The 18,941-nt window shown below is 39.2% G+C and overlaps 2 protein-coding genes across 6 annotated transcripts; both read left to right on the top strand.

The window, feature by feature from the left end:
- Positions 1 to 284: 284 nt before the first annotated feature.
- On the top strand, positions 285 to 5,686 carry tmem147 (transmembrane protein 147). 3 transcript variants are annotated; one of them, XM_069143294.1, is made up of 8 exons: positions 285 to 368; positions 776 to 873; positions 1,175 to 1,244; positions 2,235 to 2,300; positions 2,801 to 2,937; positions 3,052 to 3,136; positions 3,420 to 3,541; positions 4,615 to 5,686. In XM_069143294.1, exons 2-8 carry the CDS (start codon positions 797 to 799, stop codon positions 4,733 to 4,735), a joined length of 678 nt encoding a protein of 225 aa, XP_068999395.1. In that variant the 5' UTR covers positions 285 to 368; positions 776 to 796; the 3' UTR covers positions 4,736 to 5,686. The 3 variants fall into 3 exon arrangements, with proteins under 3 accessions (XP_068999395.1, XP_068999394.1, XP_068999396.1); XM_069143293.1 differs by having other exon boundaries at positions 362 to 445; XM_069143295.1 differs by lacking the exon at positions 285 to 368 and having other exon boundaries at positions 850 to 873; positions 1,180 to 1,244.
- A 2,747-nt stretch (positions 5,687 to 8,433) lies between these two features.
- On the top strand, positions 8,434 to 18,449 carry sult2st3 (sulfotransferase family 2, cytosolic sulfotransferase 3). 3 transcript variants are annotated; one of them, XM_069143292.1, is made up of 7 exons: positions 8,587 to 8,645; positions 10,657 to 10,745; positions 15,346 to 15,554; positions 15,654 to 15,780; positions 15,984 to 16,078; positions 16,328 to 16,508; positions 16,627 to 18,449. In XM_069143292.1, exons 3-7 carry the CDS (start codon positions 15,357 to 15,359, stop codon positions 16,740 to 16,742), a joined length of 717 nt encoding a protein of 238 aa, XP_068999393.1. In that variant the 5' UTR covers positions 8,587 to 8,645; positions 10,657 to 10,745; positions 15,346 to 15,356; the 3' UTR covers positions 16,743 to 18,449. The 3 variants fall into 3 exon arrangements, with proteins under 3 accessions (XP_068999392.1, XP_068999393.1, XP_068999391.1); XM_069143291.1 differs by lacking the exon at positions 10,657 to 10,745 and having other exon boundaries at positions 8,434 to 8,645; XM_069143290.1 differs by lacking the exon at positions 8,587 to 8,645 and having other exon boundaries at positions 10,449 to 10,745.
- Positions 18,450 to 18,941: the final 492 nt, after the last annotated feature.

Genomic DNA, 18,941 nt, shown 5'->3' with positions numbered 1-18,941 from the left:
AGGCAGGTAATATAGCGGAATAACGAAGGAACTAAGTAGGTTAAATCTAAAAATATATATATATATATTTAGCATTGAGGTTAGAAAATATAAAGCCTTATTTGAGGTTTAAAAAAAAAAATACTGGGTTCATGAACGAAATTTCATTTTTCCATTTTAGGGAAATGAAGAACTCTGGTCCACACTCCAGCCAAGTAGGTGGCGGTAATGCACTTTAAAAGCTCAAGACGGAGCATCTCGCAGAACAAAGGTTCCTACACGAGGGCTTGTCGGACGCATTTCGAGGTGGAGCTAAAGCTACTTCCGTCTGTCATTCAACTTGCGGGCTAGCTGCGCGGTCGGCCTTTTCCCTCAGCTCCTCAAACATTGTAAGTTGTGACACGGAAACTCTTTGTTTTCCAGGTGCTTCTGGATGTCGTATCTGCTCCCTCGATGGTTAAATGAGGTGTGTTTGTCCTCCGGAGGGAGAAACTCTCCTCGAGACTCGTGAGCTCGAAGTTAAACCTTTTACTTGATGAGACTTGTTGTTTCCTGTAAATGACGCTGTAATGTTGCTTGTCTGTGTTTTACATCATTGGAAATATAATTATAAATGAATGAGTTGTAAATTGAAAGACTAACTTGAGATCTACCTGCATTTATCACTATTTTTAACCTGATAATTGCACAACATATGAACTGATTTACTTCCATTTTTAGTTTTTTTTTTTTGTTTGTTTGTTTTTTTTCCTGCTTTGAGATCCTTAACTTTTCATTTCTCTCTCTTTCCCTCCAGGAAGCTGGACTTTGCGACATCATGACACTTTTTCACTTTGGGAACTGCTTTGCTCTGGCGTATTTTCCCTACTTTATAACATACAAGTGCAGTGGCCTGTAAGTGTCTCTTTGAATCTGTGAACTGGTAAATGATGCTGGGCTGTAAATACTCTGACGATGTCCATCAGTCCACACACGAGGAAACGACAGGACATGAAATACTTGACCTCATCGTGTGTTCAGAGAAGGTTGATCATCTTCTCAGTCGTGTCTTTTGGAGAGGGTCCACGTCATCCTCTTAGATCGGTTTAGTGTCCTGTTGAACTCTCGTCTTAAAGCGTCGACTCCCTTCTCGTGTTAATCTGACATGTTTCACAGGTCTACTGTTTAACTCTGTGTTTGTGTGTTCAATGTTAAGTTCAGAGTACAATGCCTTCTGGAGATGCGTCCAGGCTGGAGCTACGTACCTGTTTGTTCAACTCTGTAAGGTGAGGACGTTTTTCTGCTGGTTAGATCATCTGTCTTTGTGTTGGAGGTGCCTGGATATGAAATAAGTGTAACTCGCCACAGAAAAATTGCAAATGTCCGAGCACGTGTAAACTGCCTTCTTTCAACTGTGCGACATTGTCGAAGTATCTCGGCATTATACTGAAAACCTGTCCATGCATTTGTCACTTCCAGGCTTTCTTAGTTACTTCCTTATTATCGGGATATCACAATTCATTCTCTGAAAAGCCTCCAGTTGATTTAAAATGAGAGCACTGATGGGCTTTTGCCAGAAAGATCATATGTTTCCCCCATGTCGGCTTCTCTTCACTGGCTCCTTTGTAAAATCTAGAAAATAATTTAAAAACCTTCTCCTAATTTACAAAGCCCTTAATGACCAAGCTCCATCTTATCTTAAAGAGCTCATGGTACCCGATGAGCCCGATAGAGCGTGGTGCTCTGGGTGCAGGCTTCCTTCTGGTTCCTACAGTTTCCAGCCTTCAGCTTTCCGGCTCCTCTCCTGTTGAAGGGGTGGACATCCTCTCTGCTTTTAAGATTAGGCTTAAAACGTTCCTGTTGGGTAAATCCCTCTGGTCGTGCTGCTGTGGGCCTGGGTTGTTGCTTTTTTACCACTAATGTTTTTTTTGTTTGTCGAGTTTTGGTTGTTTTGTTTCCTTACTGTGTGTGTTGTTTTTATGTCTGTGAGGCAGTTGTGTGGTGGGCAGTTATTTCAATATAAACTGTAAATTTTGTACATAATTTGGGACTATTATCGTGACAATGTTTATTTAAAAATGCAATATTTGCCAGAAAAATAGTAATCACCAAACGTTGGTAAAACAAATCTTCTGAAGCTATAGTGGCTTAAGTGTTCTGATAAAACAATGATAGGAAAAACCTTGTAAAGTGTTTTGGGACAATGTTACATGTTGATTTGACACTTAAAAAGAATTGAAATGAAACGGGGATTTGCTTTTCTTTTTGTGTTTCAGATGTTGTTCCTTGCTACCTTTTTTCCCACATGGGAAGGCGGAGCAGGAGTTTATGACTTTGTAGGAGTAAGTGTTCAAACGCCATCACAATAACAATATTAGAGGGGGAAAAAAAAAAAAAAAAAAAAAAAATCATTTTTTTTTTTTTGTCATGTGTAAATCATTATGGTAGTTAGCCCTGCGACTAATGATTATTATTATCATAATAGATTAATCGGTAAGTTGTTTTCTCAACAACAAAAAAAAAATCGTTTAGCTGTTTGGTCATTAAAGTGTCAGAACATGAAAAAGAGCGACTGGTGTTTCCTGGAGCTGCAGCCTAAATTGTTTAATTTTGTCCTGATTAACCAAAAGATGAATAAAAAATAATTATCACAAAGGACTTAATGAACCAGAAAATATTCACAATTAAGAAGCTGGGATCAGAGAATTTTAGAATTTCCTCATAAGAAAATGACCCAAAACAATGAATCGTCTATCAAAATAGTTGGTGACGAATTTTCAGTCCACCAACTACTTGATTACTCGACTAATGGTTGCAGCTCAGTAATGTGTTTTGTTTGCAGGAATTTATGAAGGCCACAGTGGACCTGGCAGACCTGCTGGGTCTCCACCTCGTGATGTCTCGTAATGCTGGAAAAGGAGAGTACAAGATCATGGTGGCAGCGATGGGCTGGGCAACAGCAGAACTCGTGATGTCGAGGTTCGCAGTAGCACTTTTCCTTCAGAGGAAACATGAACAAAACTTTATTTTGTCAAAGTATTTTCCGTATTTAAACACCGCATTTTTCCGCTTGTACCTATTGTGGCTCTTCAGGTGTCTTCCTCTGTGGGTTGGAGCCAGAGGGATTGAGTTTGACTGGAAATACATCCAGATGAGCTTTGACTCTAACATTAGTTTGGTGAGTAGCTTTTCCACTTCTGCACTCCGCTTTTATTACCTGGATCTTCTGTCCTGCACCACTCTGTCTGTCTCCGTCTTATGTCACCGGTCTACAGAAAAGATCTCGGTAAGATCATTTGTTCTTGCGTGCATCCTCAGATAAACATGAATGTTAAAATGTTTTGTCCATCTGCTTCTCTCAGTCGACTGTTGCTGTTGTCTGTAATGTGAATATTTATGTGATGGCACCTGTTTATATGAATTCTATAAATTAAAGCTAGTAGTTATTTCTGTGTGTATAGATCCATTACATTGCCATGGCTGCAGTGGTGTGGATGTTTACACGATACGACCTTCCCAAGACCTTCAGGCTGCCCGTTACTGTGCTGCTCGCTCTCTGTGTCTACAAGTCCTTCTTAATGGAGTAAGTCTCACACATATTTTACCCATACTCATAAAAATACATGAACACTCCAGCACAAAGCAAAGACAAAATAAAAGTAGCTTTGTAGATGCAGGAAAATGTTATTGCTTTTATTGTTGAGAAGGAAACATGGCGTATGTAACCTGCTTTTTGGTTATAGCAAGATTAACATCAGGAAAATTACAGATAAATCTGTAACATTTGACTTATTCAACTCAACTGTGGTGAAAAATCAGAGCCAGGTCTGCTGTTTCCTGAGTTTCCAGTCTTTATGATCACATCCTGGCCTCAGCTCTGCACTTAATGGACATGCAAGAGGGGAAGGATTTGATGAGACTCTGCTCATCTGAATTTTTACCAATAATTATGCATATTGCCAAAAATTCTGTTTAGTCTGGGTGGTGGCTGTACTGTATTTTGGCAACCACAGGATGGCACTGCAACATGAGCATTGATAATATGTACGTTTAATTTCCAGGGAATTTAACTTGAAAGCATTGACAGTGCTATCATAATAAACATATTCATGGTAAAATACTTAAAATGGTAAATAAGAAAAACATTTGAAAGAATAACTTCATCATGATGCAAACAGAATAATAAAGGCACAAGTAAACAGTAATACAAATTTCAAAACAAGAATTAAGAAATGTGTGAATAAATATATGATGCATAAGAGTGCAATGCTGATATAATGTAACTGGTAGAATAAAATAAATATGTTTATTGAAAGTGCACAGCATGTAAATAACTTGACATCTCCAGAAGCCCTTTAGAAAGCTCTTCATAACCTTCTACACTTATTTTGTTTGATTTAAATGCTTTTTCACAATAAAATCAAAAACGTGTTGTTTTTGCATGAAAAATAAGAGGCAAGACCAAAAGTTCAATTAACTGAATTTCCATTTGGTTAAAGAATTAATTTGTATCGGTGAGTTCACCACAGGTCACATTTTAAATGAAATCTCTTGATCTGGAGGATGTTTTTTTTTTTTTTTTTTTTGCTGCTAATGCATCGTTTTGTTTTGCTCTTTAAGACGTCTACCTTGTGTTCGTCTCTGTCGTGTCCTCAGGTTGTTCGTCCACGTCTTCCTGTTGGGCAGTTGGACACTGTTGCTGGTGAAAGCTGTGCTCACTGGTGCCATCTCTCTCTGCTCACTCTTCCTCTTCGTCACCCTGGTTCACAGTAACTAAGTAAACCTCAGCGCCCTGGGATAAGCCTCTGACAGTCTTTTGGGTCCAGATTGGGCCGGGGTTGTTGTAAATCAGAAGCTGACTCCTGAGACCACATCAGTCTTAGTATCACCATACAACAGGGAGGAAACCATTGTTGATATTTGGCAGGTGGACTGGTCTGACTGGTACACTCACCTGTTCTTCCAGTTTGTTTTGATCAGTGTAATAGAAAGCCTGCGCTCAGGGCAAAGCTGTCTCTCCATAGGCTGAAGCTGCAGGATGAGTGGTGACATCAGGAGGATTCTGCGATTTGATTGGCTTATACCGAAGCTGTGTTTGTTTCATGAAGATGTGAATTTTGTATCAGATGGATCACAAAATGAATTGAGACTTACTTCTTTTCCATGTGTTCTCCAGTGAGGCAGCACAAAGGGTTAGATTAAGTAGTACAGTTTTATAATGAATGAATAACAGTGACATTATCTTGATAGTTTATTGTGTGGCCACAACTTTATCATTTTATTTTTGTATACAAGTTAATTACAAGAAGTTAAAACATAATTGTATCACTTTTTTTTCTAATTTTGAAAAATAAATTGAAATTTGAACTGTAAAATCTGAATTGTTGTGTGAATGAGCTGAGGTCCACACTCTGCAATTATGACTGCATTGTGTTGACTTTTAAGCATCATTTATTTTGACATCAATAAATGTCTTTGGATTGTTTTATCTCGCTGTCTTGATCAGTCAGACCATAAAGTGCGAACATTTTGTTGTGACTGATGAGCTGTATTTAAGAATTGATGTTGTTTTTACAAGCTTAGTCACAGATTGTCTGAGATCGATGCTCTTGGGGAATAATTCTCTTTATAATCACTTATTCAGAGAATTCACATTTCAGGCATTGTGTCAGCTAACCAGTTGATTATATTGGCTCCTGAATAGATCAATAAAGCACGAGAGAAAATATTTCAGTTGATAGTTTTTTTCTGGTTTTGGATGTCTTTTCAGTTCATTTTTGTGTATTGATGATCACTCAAGATTTCCTCATGTTTAGGTCTGTTTTCCTTCAGTGAATTATTTGCTGGCCATAACAAAATGTCGGAACTGTCAAGATGAGGAAAACTTGCTGTTTTTAGTCGTGCAATTAGTTTGACTATTACATCCACAAAAATGTAGCTCCATGAGTTGTACCATTTAAGGATGAATAACAAAACTTCCCACTCTTTTCCCACACTCCTACTGTTACACTTGACAGAGACGCACAGGATTCCTGAGCAGAGCGACTGAGGCAGACAAAGAACAACCTGAACATACCTGAATAGCTGGGTCTCCGGGGAGGGAGGCATTGAAAGCAAGTGAAGGCGAGCCTTAAGAAAAGACCGACAAAGAGACGTGAGAAAATTAGGTTTAGTGTAAAACAAAAGTGATCGGTGAGTGCAAAGTGTGAGACGAGGAACAAAGACAGGAGCTGAAGGATAAAATACAACACAAAGTCAAATGTGAGAGAAGTAGTTTCATGTATTAGTGGTGAAGATGAGAACGAGAGGAAGCTACAGTTGTTTATTTCCACAACGCTAAAATTATACAATTTTTACCATGTTTCTCCAAAAATACTAGAAAATAGTGTAAAATAAAAATGATTTTATTAATTTATATTCCACTCTACCTGCACAGATTTACATCACCTGACAGATCAAGTAGCAACAGCACTTATAAAGAATCAATTATTTGAACCAAATTTCTATGAAAAGCCTTCGATACAGTGAATCATGACGTCCTTTCGCAGGAGGTAAACTATAGAAATAGTTATGTGGTTAAAACAGATGTTTGTAACGGAACTGTTTATGATGTTAGGTTGTCACTAATAGAGCCGTCAGAGTGTGATGGGCCCTACGGCTCCGTTCTCAGCCTGCTCTCATTCATTCCTCATTCATATAACTCGCTTACTAAAGTGTCTCCAGTCTAATCTGTCCTACAATGTTTGCAGAGGACACATTTGTTCTGCCACACCCTAATTTTAGTCACATTAAACTCACAATGTTCTAAAATGCACAAACTTTGTAAATGTTACAAAGATGAATTTAAGCATTTTAAAAAAAAATTAAAACACTGAAAACTCCGCAAAGATATCAATTTAAATAATGATGTGGCTCAATTCATTGAAATAATAGCTGACAAGATCCAGAGCATCAGAGAATATTTTATGTCAGTGTAAGTAAGTCTATTAATGTACATTAATTAGAAAGTTAACATTTTTCTCTTCATACTCTTTATTATTCTTTAACCGTCTCAACACATTTCATATTGCAGTGTAAATTAAGCAAGTACCTTTTCTAGACTGTTTTCCAAACCTTTCAAAGACTTTGTCAGAATGGAAAGCTGTTCAAATCTTTGTTCACCATCTGCTCCTCTATTTCAGGAAACTCAACTTCTCACAATTTATGATATAAACATATCCCAAATATGCAATTTAATATGCAACAAGTTTTGCTCCAAACAGAGGAACACTTTCAGAAAGACAATGCACCATTTCAGCAGTTTTATTTACTAAAGAACTGCTAGCTCTTTAGTCATTGTTGGCATTATGCTAGTAAAAATATCCTATGGAAATGAAAAGGCCACCAAGGAACCAGACAGAGAGAGATAAGATTTAATGTTATAACGTAGGATCTTTATGCCAGAGAAAACGAGAAAGTACCAAAAGAAATGGATCAGGCAATTGAAATATCAGATTTGTTTGTCCCGGGTTTCTCCTCAGCTGATTTATTCCCCCTTCCCTTCAAACAGCACACTTTCCCTGTAGTTACCCCTTATGTTTCTCCCCGTCACCCCCTTTTCTGCAACTTTAACTCACCCTGCATGCATTTTTTTCTGCCTCTTTCACCCTCTCAGCTGGGGCCTCTGGACTCCAACAAAGCTCTCATTATTGGAACGACACAATGGACTTTACTGTTACCTAACACACACACACACACACACACACACACACACACACACACACACACACACACACACACACACACACACACACACACACACACACACACACACACACACACACACACACTCTGTTTATACACTGTTGCTTGTATGTGTTTGCTGAGAAACGGCATGCATGCTATCGTGCGACAGTGACATTAGTTTGACATTGTGGATTCCAGTGAAAATTGGAGTGTGACTCTTGAGATCTGGGTTGTACCAACTCTGCTCCATGCAGGATATTTCACTGTTAATAGTGTCATAATTGAATGTAAAATAGTGGACTAGTTCCTACTTAGAACCATCATCATAGTCCAGGAACAAATTCACCTACAAAAACCGCATTTTTTTGTGTTCAAAAAGCACCCTTTTAGTGCTGGTAACATCTGTTTTGATGTTAAGCGTTATCCAGTTAATTCACATATAGCCTCTGTCTGCAGCCTTACACTATTTATGTCTGAGTTTTACTAAATAGGACCCAAAGATATCACTTAAACATAGGCTTGTGTGGCACATGTGCATTTGTGCAAACTGACCCTCCAAACCTGGTCAACAGGTCTTGGGTTCAACCCCTGAATTAGAAAACACCTGATGATTTGCAGTACAGAGCTGCCATTCAGAAAAATATTTATACTAGGGGAAAAAAAAAGTGGTCCAGCCTTGCCAGGCAGTGGCAAATAAAGAGGAGCTTGGGGAGGAAAAGGAGGACTATATGTAACAGGAGAAAGGCTACCTCCAACACAGAGAGGTAGGAGCAACGTGTCGGCTACCACACCAACAGGCTACCAGTTCACCGAGAAAACAGTCCTGATGTCCTCCCACGAATACATTCACTACCACGGCCTCCTCCTGCCCCATGCGGCCCACAGCACGGAGAGCTTGGAGTATGCCCAAAACTTCTCCGTGGAAGACACTGATGTGTTTGCGGTGACTTACCCCAAGTCAGGTACCAACTTTCTTTATTTCTTCTCATATCTGCCGTCTCTCTTCAGCTGTTCCACTCTGGTGTGTCCAAGTTTAACTTTTGTTCATCATTTTCAGCTTTTTAATACACAGGCTACAGGAAGTATAGTTTATTGTATGGAAGTTCATTTACAAGGATGTCATTTTGAAGCCTGCTCTGGAGCACCAGATGTTTGGACAATAAACCAGATGTTTTAGAGCACCAAAAACATGCAGAAACAAAAAATGTTAGATCAGCATCATTGCTGCTGAGGGAAGAGGAGTGATGTGCACGTTTTGATACTGTGATGCTTTTATTTTGTGTGGCTTATGTTTATAGATTGGTATCGATAGATTTTACACCTTTACTTTTGAAAGCGAATTGCTTCCAGTTGTCTCTAGTTGCTGTTGTTTCTTTGGCTGCTTTGCTTTTTCATGTAATTAATTCTTTATTGGTCATTTATCATGTTTAAATGGGGGCGGAGACATAAAATGATACAAGATGGATAGGGATGATGAACATGATCTCAAATGTCAAACTGATAAGTGGTCAAACAAAAAGTAAATCCTCCATCATCCCTGGTTTCTCACTCCTTCCACCCAACCAGGACCTTTTGACAATTATATTAAGCATTTTGTTTTATTAATTGCTTGTTTCCAGTGTGAAATATTTTCTGTTTTTGCCTGGTGTATGTTGGCAGTGTTCCATGCTGGTCTTTTGCTTTGTGTGACTTGTGTTTATGGATGCGTATCAACATATTTACATCTTTACTTTTGCAGGCAAAGTGCTTCCACTTGTCTTTTGTTGTTGTTGTTTCTACCACTGTATTTACATGTCAGTTGTGCATCTCTACAGTCTGCTCATGAGTTAACAATGCCTTCCTGAGTGGAAACGGGTTAGACAGTCAGCACAGGCAGCCAAAAATCTCCAACCACTCGGCTAATTATTACTATTATTATTATTATTGTTATTATTATTATTATTATTATTATTATTATTATTATTATTATTAAATGGGATAGTCTTTGGGTTTACTTATTGTGTATTGCTCATTGGAAAAAAACTAAAAAACAGAAACTATGTGTGTCCTTAATGTAAAAGGAAATGGAGGTCATGGATCCCCTCTGTTGGTGTCAAGTGATGGTTTAATGGACTTGGCACAAGTTACAGGTTCTCAGCACTGACCAGGAAGTAGCCTAATTGAAAAGTTATTTTTGTGTAAAAATGGCTGTTGTACAGTCAGTGGGTTTTGCTCCGATGTTATAATGTTGTAATAATCAAATTCATGTGTGAGGTGATTCGGGAAAGTCAAGACTGGGACTCACAAAGATCCAGTATTTTTAGTCTTTAATGAAAGTATATATACTTGTCAACATGTAGGTTCATTAATAACCACAATTTTTTTTAATTTGTATTTATGTTATGACACAATATAAACAACTGTTTATGATAGAAACACTGCTGTTTAACAGTTTAACACACATCAGTGGTGCAGCGCTACTAAAACAACGCATTCTACAATTAATAAGTGGACCTACTTATGGATTTTTGTAAGTTAATGCGTATTGTTGTTGCTGCCAACAGATTTTACAAAAGACAATGGAAACTGTTCAGTCCAACTCTACTTAGATTTGCTGATGTGTTTGGGTGTTTTAAATTGAACACCGGGCAGCCTGCGCAGAGAGCCACTGCGCGCACGCCCCTTGTGTTGCAAGACAAAACCTGTGGGATGTTTCAAGTTATGTCTCGGGGCCATATGATCGCGGGAGTTTACCTTTATTAACAACAAAGAGGGAGGGCGCAAGGAGATGGCCTTTAAAACATCAGAGAAACACGGATAAAACGTCAGTGTGACGCTTTAGGTGCGCTTATTGTTTCGGTGACGATTCTTCCTGATTGAATGCAACAGCTGTGAGCTTCCTCCTGTGTTTTAGCGGTGCTTTTATTTTTATACTCGCACCATAATGTCTTCTGATGATATGTATTTTCTGCATCACGGACTCCTGTTTCCCAGAGAGACTCACTCCTCAGAGAGTTTGAAGTTTGCGCATGAATTCAAGTTTAAGGACGATGACGTGGTGGCTGTTACGTACCCAAAGTCAGGTCAGTGAGTCTGAAAGCTTTACAGAGAAAAGTGATTATTTATGACTTGTACTTTGTGGTTTACAGTTAACTGTGGGGTCTATGGGGCCGAGCACCACCTACAGGGAAACACTTGAGCAGAGCTCACAGGAACGGTAGAGGGAACTTATCACCTTATTGTTTTATGAAAAATATATGCTCATTTTGAGTAACACGTTTAAAAAATTTGGGACAGAGGCAACAAAAGACTGGAAAAGTTGTGTAATGCTGAAAAACCACCTGGTCGAACATCTCAACTAATTAGATTACCTGGTAACAGATCAGTAACATTATTGGGTATAAAGAGTGTCTCAGCAGTGAAGATGGGGAGAAGTTCATCACTGACATACTGCATGGGAAATTAGTACAACAATTTAAGAAGAATGTTCTTTAATGTAAAATTGCTAAGTATTTGGGGATTTCATCATCTACAATACTTAAAAAACTATTCAGAGAATCTGGAGAAATTTCTAAACGCAATGGAGGCAGAGAATCAATATTGGATGGCTGTGATCTTCAAGACCTCAGGCAGAACAGACACAAATCTGTAATGGAAATCAGTGCATGGGCTCAGAGACATTTCTGAAAACCATTGTTTTTTTAACACAGTTCTTCGCTGTGTCCACAAATGCTGGTTAAAACTCTCCCATCCAAAGGAAACATATATGAACATGTTCTTATAACGCCGCAACCTTCCTGAACTCATTTAAGTTGGACTGAGGTGAAGTGGAGAACTGAACCGTTGGTCCACTTGGATCCTTGGGCCCGTGGCCTTGTCAACAGTAGGCACATTGAGTAAGCCAGTCACAATGTACTTTGCTGCATCTGTCTATGCAGTACACTTATATATCACTGGAGCGAGGGGAAAAATTAAACCACCAGAAGTCATCAAGTTGACGTTACTCATAAGCATCTCCTTCCCCTGTCCAACATGAGGTCATGCTCAGCTTCTGCCATCATTCCCCATTCCCTGGAAAAATGATGTTCATTTTGTGCTCATACAGACAGTGAAGACAGGCTGTGACTCTGTGACAGATAAATAGAATTTCAGCCATCATTTATTTTATAATTCAAACCCGTGAGTGCTTTTTCCAGTCTGGCATGTCAAAACATCTTCTGCAAAGGCCTATGGTGTAACTCGAGTCTATTTAAATCTTCTCAGAAGGGTCCTCCCTGTTGAATTAGTTGGGTGTTGGGTGCTCTAATCTTCTTTTACCCCTTTTACTATAAATATACTGCAGAAACTATACACCTGCATATCGAGGAGTTTTCCATTCAAAACTGACCCTCGCACATTGCGTGGTTCTAAGTAAACCTTTAAACTTGGTCTTCATATCGATGGTTTCAGCATCTAAAAAAATTTAATATGAAAACCCTAAAAAACAAGAGTTGTAGAAGAGGTAAAGTTGGTGTCTTGAAGAGCCTGATCTGAGGGAATATTTGTGATGTAATCACTGTCGTTAATCCTGGGTCTCATTAAAAGTGTGTTGCCTTTAAAAACAACATACATGATAAAACATTCAAAATTTTAGAAATGAATAAAATGATCTAAATATGTCATTCTTCATAATAAACTTCACAAAGTTAAACCTCAGTTAAAGTGGGTTTAGAGTAAACCGCAGATGCAGTTTAAACTGTAGCTTCTGGAGACACATGAACAGGGTTTAACTGGAGCTTTGATCCAGACAGGTTTGATGTACCTGTTTATTTTCAGGATGACTTACTGTGTTTGTGTTACCTATTACCTTTTAAATACAGTATATATTTACAGATTTTGCACAGTGGTTATGATGGAGGAAGTACATGGTAAACAGTTACAGTGTCTGAGGTGTGTGTATGTATCATTCTTCAGTCTATCAGACAAACAGATGTGTGACAGAAGCTGTTCTTGAGCCTTCGGGTTCGAGTCGGGAGGCTCTTGTACCTCTTTCCAGAGGGGGGGCAAGGTGAATGAGAAGTCCGAAAGGATATTACGTGCCTTTCTAGACAGCACTTACTGTCCATGTCCAGGATGTATTGGAGCTGGGTATCTTGGGTAGTTCTCACCGCCAGGCCTCTTCCTCGCCTGGTGTCCATGATGAGCTCCTTGGTCTTGGACCAGGGCCAAACTGATATCTGCCCATAAAGCAGGCTGTTGGACCTCTCACTGTTCTCATTGATCAGGGCACCACTGATGTTCAGTCTATGCACAGGGATGATGTTGTAGGTGAGTAGAGAAGAGGCCTCAGGACAAAGTCTTATTGGACCCCAGTGCTTAGTGAAAAGGTGGAGGTGTTGCTGTCTAACCCATTGACTGTATATAAAAGTGGACGTAGCGTCCGGGTCTGGAAAATGAGGCCGATGCGGAAGTGCCTTTAACTGCAATAGCATCAAGTGCCGCTTAGGGTTGGCTCCAAAAAGCCTCCTGCTTCATAGACTCCCTTTCAACTTTTCTCATAAAATTCGAAGTCAATAAAATTTCACCATGAGTTATTTAGGTTTTGTTAGCTATAGTCCCTCCATCTCATTAGTTTTCTGGCACTCCATCTGAGAATAACCCCAACATTAATTAGAAATTAAGCTTCAAAAAGTCATGCTTTGGCCTATTTGATTGACAGGGCTGTGGTGCAGTGAGGTTTCTGCTATCGGTGGGCGGGGTGTAGTGACCTCAGGCTTCCAATCAGATCGAGTCAGATCCCCCTCTCTCTCCCGCCCAGCTCGTCCAAATATGGTCACTTCCGGCTCCAAACCACTCGGAACTAGCGAGATCGCGCTGGCCAAAATCAAAACTCAAGGCTTTATAACGGCCGTTCACAAACCAGTGGGTGAAGTCACTGTTGTTTGCCGCTTGGTCCAACCCAACAGACTGAAGTCTGTAAGTCAAGAAAGTCCAGAATCCAGTTGCAAAAAGAAGTGCTGAAGCCCAGGTAGGATGGGATGACTGTGTTGAATGCAGCTGTGAGATCCACAAACAGCATCCAGACATAGGTGTTGTTCTTGTGCAGGTGTAAAAGGGCCGAATGTGAGGTGGAGGAGACGGTGTCCAGTGTGGGTGAAAGCCTTCAGCTGGGTTATTACCAGTTTCTTCAGGCAATTTGTGATAATGGGGTTAGACACCACGGGTTGAATGTTATTCAGGCTATTTGCAGCAGAATGCTTTGGCATGGTCATGATGGTTGTAGTTTTGAGACGTCCCGTACTTTCATGATGTGAACAGTAAGCAGTCACTTTGCTGCTGAATAAATTACCACAAAACACTGCAAGTCTTATTTGTTTGTGAGAGTCATCGGCGACCAACTATGATACTAATTCCAGATTTGTCAAGGTTATTTTTTTTTTAAATAAATAATTATCAATAATTACATGTAGTTCTACTTACTTTCACCTTTGGTTTATCTTGTATGTTTGCACAGAGCAGAGACTTCAATGTATTTCAATCAGCTCAGAGACAGAAAGCACAAAAACTGAACAAGCTGAACACTGAGAGTTGTTTTCAAGGGACATAACTTCATTAACACAACACCGGGGTACATTGTATGAGGCTGGTGAGTGGGATGTCTACTCAAAATGGAATTTACATACCTCCTGATTTCTACTCAGGATCATGGGACCCTGGGTTGAGAACTATATAGCCTTAGTGTTCAAGAACAAATCCACCCTGCTGTTACAAATTTTTTATAGCAAGGCTTTTTACTGATGCTTCTAGATGGTCATGAGGGCATCAGACTTGAATTTATGGCTCTTAGGGAGACACTTTTTGGATGTGTGTGTGTGTGGTTTCATGGAAGTTTTTCATTTGAGATAAAAAAAATAAATAAATAAAGTTTTCCAATGATCAAGAAATGACTTCTTAAATCAATTGCTGACTGTATTTTCCAGTTAGAAATTTTTCAAATGGTGAGATATGCTTCTGCTCAATGCAGTATCACACCAAAGCGGACAGTGTCACACTTTGTCTTGTATTTAAAGCAAGGTGCTCTAGGTTTAGCCAATAAAAAATATGTTAGTGTAGGTTTAGGACAAATCTACTTGCTCAGACATAGGAAACACTTTTTTAAAAATAATTCTACGTCACTTTCTCAGAGACATGGGTGAAAGTCCTGGATTTAATCCATCTAACTTCCCCCCCAACCTATCCATCCTCTCTCTGACTTTATCACTTTTATTCTTCATCAAACGACTTCTGTCACATGACTTTTTTCGGCCCTGGTCGTACGTGGATGCCATTTTCACATATAGGCGAGGCAAATTGTGACATGGTATCCTCGAGTGGACTGACGGGCGTATTACACAAGTTGGCGTGATACCAGGCTGCCCTGCTATGAAGTTCTTGATTCAACAATATTCAATAACTACTCCTTAACAATGAATATTGCTAAAATGCAACAGTTATTGGAAAGCTATGGTTGTCCGTATATCCATGCTGACACTGCAACCAGGAACTGTGAATATGTCATAATCAGTTATCTCTATTCTGTCTTGGTCTATGCTTCACACCATATCATGTAGCTACATCACTCTCTCGGTGTCTTTTCCTTCCAGCAGATGTGAGCACTTTCCTGCAGCCCTGTGGAATTGTTTGCTTCACTCTTTGTTTCTGCAGGTACAATCTGGATGCAGGAGATCCTCCCACTGGTGCTGAATGGGGGTGATCTGACCCCAGTCCACACCATTCCTAACTGGGACCGGGTGCCTTGGCTGGAGGAGAAGAGACTGATGGAGGTAGTGGATAAATTGGTGTCTCCACGGGCGCTGGTCACACATTTTCCCTTCAACCTCATGCCCCCTTCTTTCTGCACCTCCAAAGCCAAGGTAAATGGGTGAAGACTCTGAGTGATACCTACATGTCTATCTCATCCAATGTTTAATCCAAGCACCCAACATGTTTTTGCCTTTTGTCACTTGCTGTAGGTGATCAATGTCATGAGGAACCCAAAGGACCTCATGGTGTCTTCATACTACTTCCACCAGATGGCCTCCTTCCTTGAGGATCCAGGAACTTTTGATGAGTTCATGGACAAATTTCTGGAGGGCAAAGGTCAGAGGTCACACCACATATAAAGACTTTACTCTGAGAAGTGCAGCCTGTACATTTTCCCAAGTACCGGGCATAAAGAAAAGTAAAATGCAGAAGTTTAGTTTATTACCATGTGAAGAGATTTTGGATGATGTCATGTGAGAGAGAGCAGAGCAGAGGTTGATTGCATACATAAGATGGTCCAATATCTGTGTTGTCTGCAGTGCTGTTTGGAAAATGGACAGACCATGTGAAGAGTTGGAAACACTCAGAGCTGGGAGACAGAATAACATACATCACATATGAGGAAATGGTTCAGGTAAAACACTTCCCAGAGTTTTTGTGTACATCGTATTTCATTGTTTTCACCTGAAGGTCAGAGTTGCTGTTCAAAACATTAAATGTCTTTTTGACCAGTCAGAAATTGATATTAAACCCCCCAGGCTATAAAATGGTGTCACTGTGAGCATGGATTATAGAAATGACATTGAAATATCAATCTGAGAATTTCTAAATGAATGCAAATACCCACAGATTCAAATAAATGAAAAAGAATTGTGTCTCCCAGGACCTGCCTGCAGCGCTCAGGCATATTTCAGATTTCCTTGGTCGTAATCTGAGTGAAGAGGTCATTCAGAAGATAGCGGAGCATTGCTCTTTTAAGACCATGAAGGCCAACAACATGTCTAACTTCAGCCTGGTCCCAAAGGTGTACATGGACAACGACAAGTCTCATTTCTTCAGGAAAGGTGAGGGTCCGTGTGTCCATCATGACACATGCCTGAGTGAAGACGATACTTCAACACAAGGTAGATTTTAATTAATTTGGTTGACATGTTTCAATCTTGGTGTCTGTTTTTGTGTCAGGTATTACCGGGGACTGGAAAAACCACTTCAGCACAGAGCAATTGGCCCGATTCACATCGGTCATTCGCAAAGAGCTGGAGGGGGAGAGCTTCCCTCTGCCGTGGAGCCTGGACTGACCAACAGCTGGAGCAAAGACACAGATAAAGAAAGCTTTGAGAATAAAATCAAGACCGGTACATATCTGTTACTTCAGATTAGGAAATTAGTGCTACAAGGAAGAAAATGATCTGTACTTTTGGTTTTAATGTTAGGCATTAATAGACCAATCATTTTATTGATCTATCATTCATCTACACCAGGATTCAGCAGAACCTGTTCAAGTTCTCAGGACTGACATGCACACACAATAGTTTCGGCATGGGAATGTCTAATGTACAATTTGTGTAGTTTGGATCCCTCAACTATCAGTGAGTTTAATGCACCTTCATGCTGCAGGAGCATTTTTGTTTCTGTCACTTAACATAATTAAAACATGATTTTGTGCAAATTTCTAAGTAATTGCCTTGTAAGTACTTTTTAATTTTTGTCTCTAATAATAAGTGTAATTCTACTGACCATTAATTACTGTGGACAACAAATATGACTTCCTATTTAAAGGGACAAACTAAGTCATTGCATGATTGCAGTTATATACAACATTACAAATTTAAAAAAATTGTTGATTTTTGCAGTGAAAAGAAGTGAATTCATCCACTGCAGTAAACAGAAAATGAGCCTTTCTTTAAATGTTAATGCTCGGTTACAAAATACTGAAAAACGAAACAATAATTGTGAAGCATATATCACAACTTCCTTTTAGTAGCTCGCTAAGTCTTTCTACACTTTAGGAATTTCTACCAACTCTTCCTTCCTGATCACTTCAAGTTTTGAGTTATTTGAGGTTGTCTTGCCTTGTCTTCCAGCGTGCATTTCTTGGGCTAGACTACGTTGCTTTTTGAGGTATGCGTTGGCTCATTCTTCTCTTGTAGAAGCAGCCTCTTTCTTGACTGACTGGAAGACATTTGTATCCAGAATTTGTTGACATTTAGTTGAATTCTGACGGTTATCTGTGCAGTGTTTTCTCTGCCATTGGTTGTAGCGACAGCAGACAACTCTAGCCAGATTTAATCTTTTTATAGCCGTACCCGGCTTCATAGGCATCAGTTACCTTCATTTTCAGATCGTAAGTCAGATGCTTAGAGGAAGCTTTGGTTGTCAAGTGTTACCACAATGTTTAAAGAGTCAAAAAAAAATCTGTCAGCTCTGGAATTGTAACCTGTCCTAAAGACACAGTTAAGGCCTAACATGTTAATGAAGTTTTTAGACTTAACGAGTAGAGCCCAAACGTGTGCAAATGGTACAGTAACTGTTTTTGTTCTGTTTCTTAAATTCGTGCAATAAGTAACACAGAAGAAACTTTTTGCAACAAGTCTACAGTATGTTTGCTGCAGCTTCGGTTACTTCCTGTCACTTCAAAAATCAACAAAATATGCAATTCATCCACTAGTGCCTGGAATTTTTGCATAAAACTAGTAAATGCTTAATTATGACATATGCTAATTAGTGTTTTTTTTTTTTTTTTAAATCATAAAATACAGGTTAATACTTATTTGTGCATGAGTGGGGTCAATTACTACCTCACAAATCAAGAGAAATAATGCTCAACATAAGAACCCTGATGTAATGTCACAACAGCAGCCGTCCTATCATTTGGATTGCATTGAGGGTGTTTTACTGGATTATTATTATGGTGTTTCAACTTTTAATTATTACTGGATTTATCTACATTTTTACTACTTATTGCATGCCTGCTTTGGTCTCAATTAAAATATGTACCAAAGTAAAAATAACAGGTTTTTATTTGTTGTTGTTGCTCTGCCGATTCAGGAAGTAACATTCAGCAAGAAGCACAAACTTGCAGCCGCAACAGAAGCTGATTTACAAAAATGTTGTGGAGATAGAGAGGATACCTTTGAAAGTCAGCCAACATGGTACAGGATATGTGAGGAAGGAAGGTATGTTGAGGGTATGTCGACAGCTGCTGACAGAGTGATGAAATCTTTGTATTGTTCAAGGTAACTGGGATATTGTTTTTAAAAAGACAAATTGCTGTTGGAATTTTTTTTTTAAATAAGACCCATAAATTACATTCTGTTTACCTCCTTTATTTGGGTTGCAGCAAAAACCTGAACGAAATGTATCTTAAAACTGGGCAACAAAAAAAAGGCCCAAACTATCTGCCAATAAGACAAGTCAAATTGTTTTTGTTACCCAATGATCTAAGCTAATGTTCTTACTCGACTCTCAGCTTTCAGCATCTTAAGCAACATTTTCCG

This window comes from Embiotoca jacksoni, unplaced genomic scaffold (assembly GCF_022577435.1).
Source record: "Embiotoca jacksoni isolate LCO1_2020_lvr unplaced genomic scaffold, fEmbJac1.0.p SCAF_11, whole genome shotgun sequence".
Taxonomy (NCBI): domain Eukaryota; kingdom Metazoa; phylum Chordata; class Actinopteri; family Embiotocidae; genus Embiotoca; species Embiotoca jacksoni.
Note: the sequence above shows the minus strand (reverse complement) of the source record. Positions and strands in the feature narration are given on the sequence as shown.

Coding starts and splice junctions, on each gene's coding strand:
- tmem147 (XM_069143293.1), top strand. CDS start 413: ATGTCGTATCTGCTCCCTCGATGGTTAAATGAG. Junction 1,245..2,234: donor TGTTTGTTCAACTCTGTAAG/GTGAGGACGTTT, acceptor TTTGTGTTTCAG/ATGTTGTTCCTTGCTACCTT. Junction 3,137..3,419: donor TTGACTCTAACATTAGTTTG/GTGAGTAGCTTT, acceptor CTGTGTGTATAG/ATCCATTACATTGCCATGGC.
- sult2st3 (XM_069143290.1), top strand. CDS start 10,607: ATGTCTTCTGATGATATGTATTTTCTGCATCACGGACTCCTGTTTCCC. Junction 15,555..15,653: donor TCTGCACCTCCAAAGCCAAG/GTAAATGGGTGA, acceptor CACTTGCTGTAG/GTGATCAATGTCATGAGGAA. Junction 16,509..16,626: donor GTCTCATTTCTTCAGGAAAG/GTGAGGGTCCGT, acceptor TTTTTGTGTCAG/GTATTACCGGGGACTGGAAA.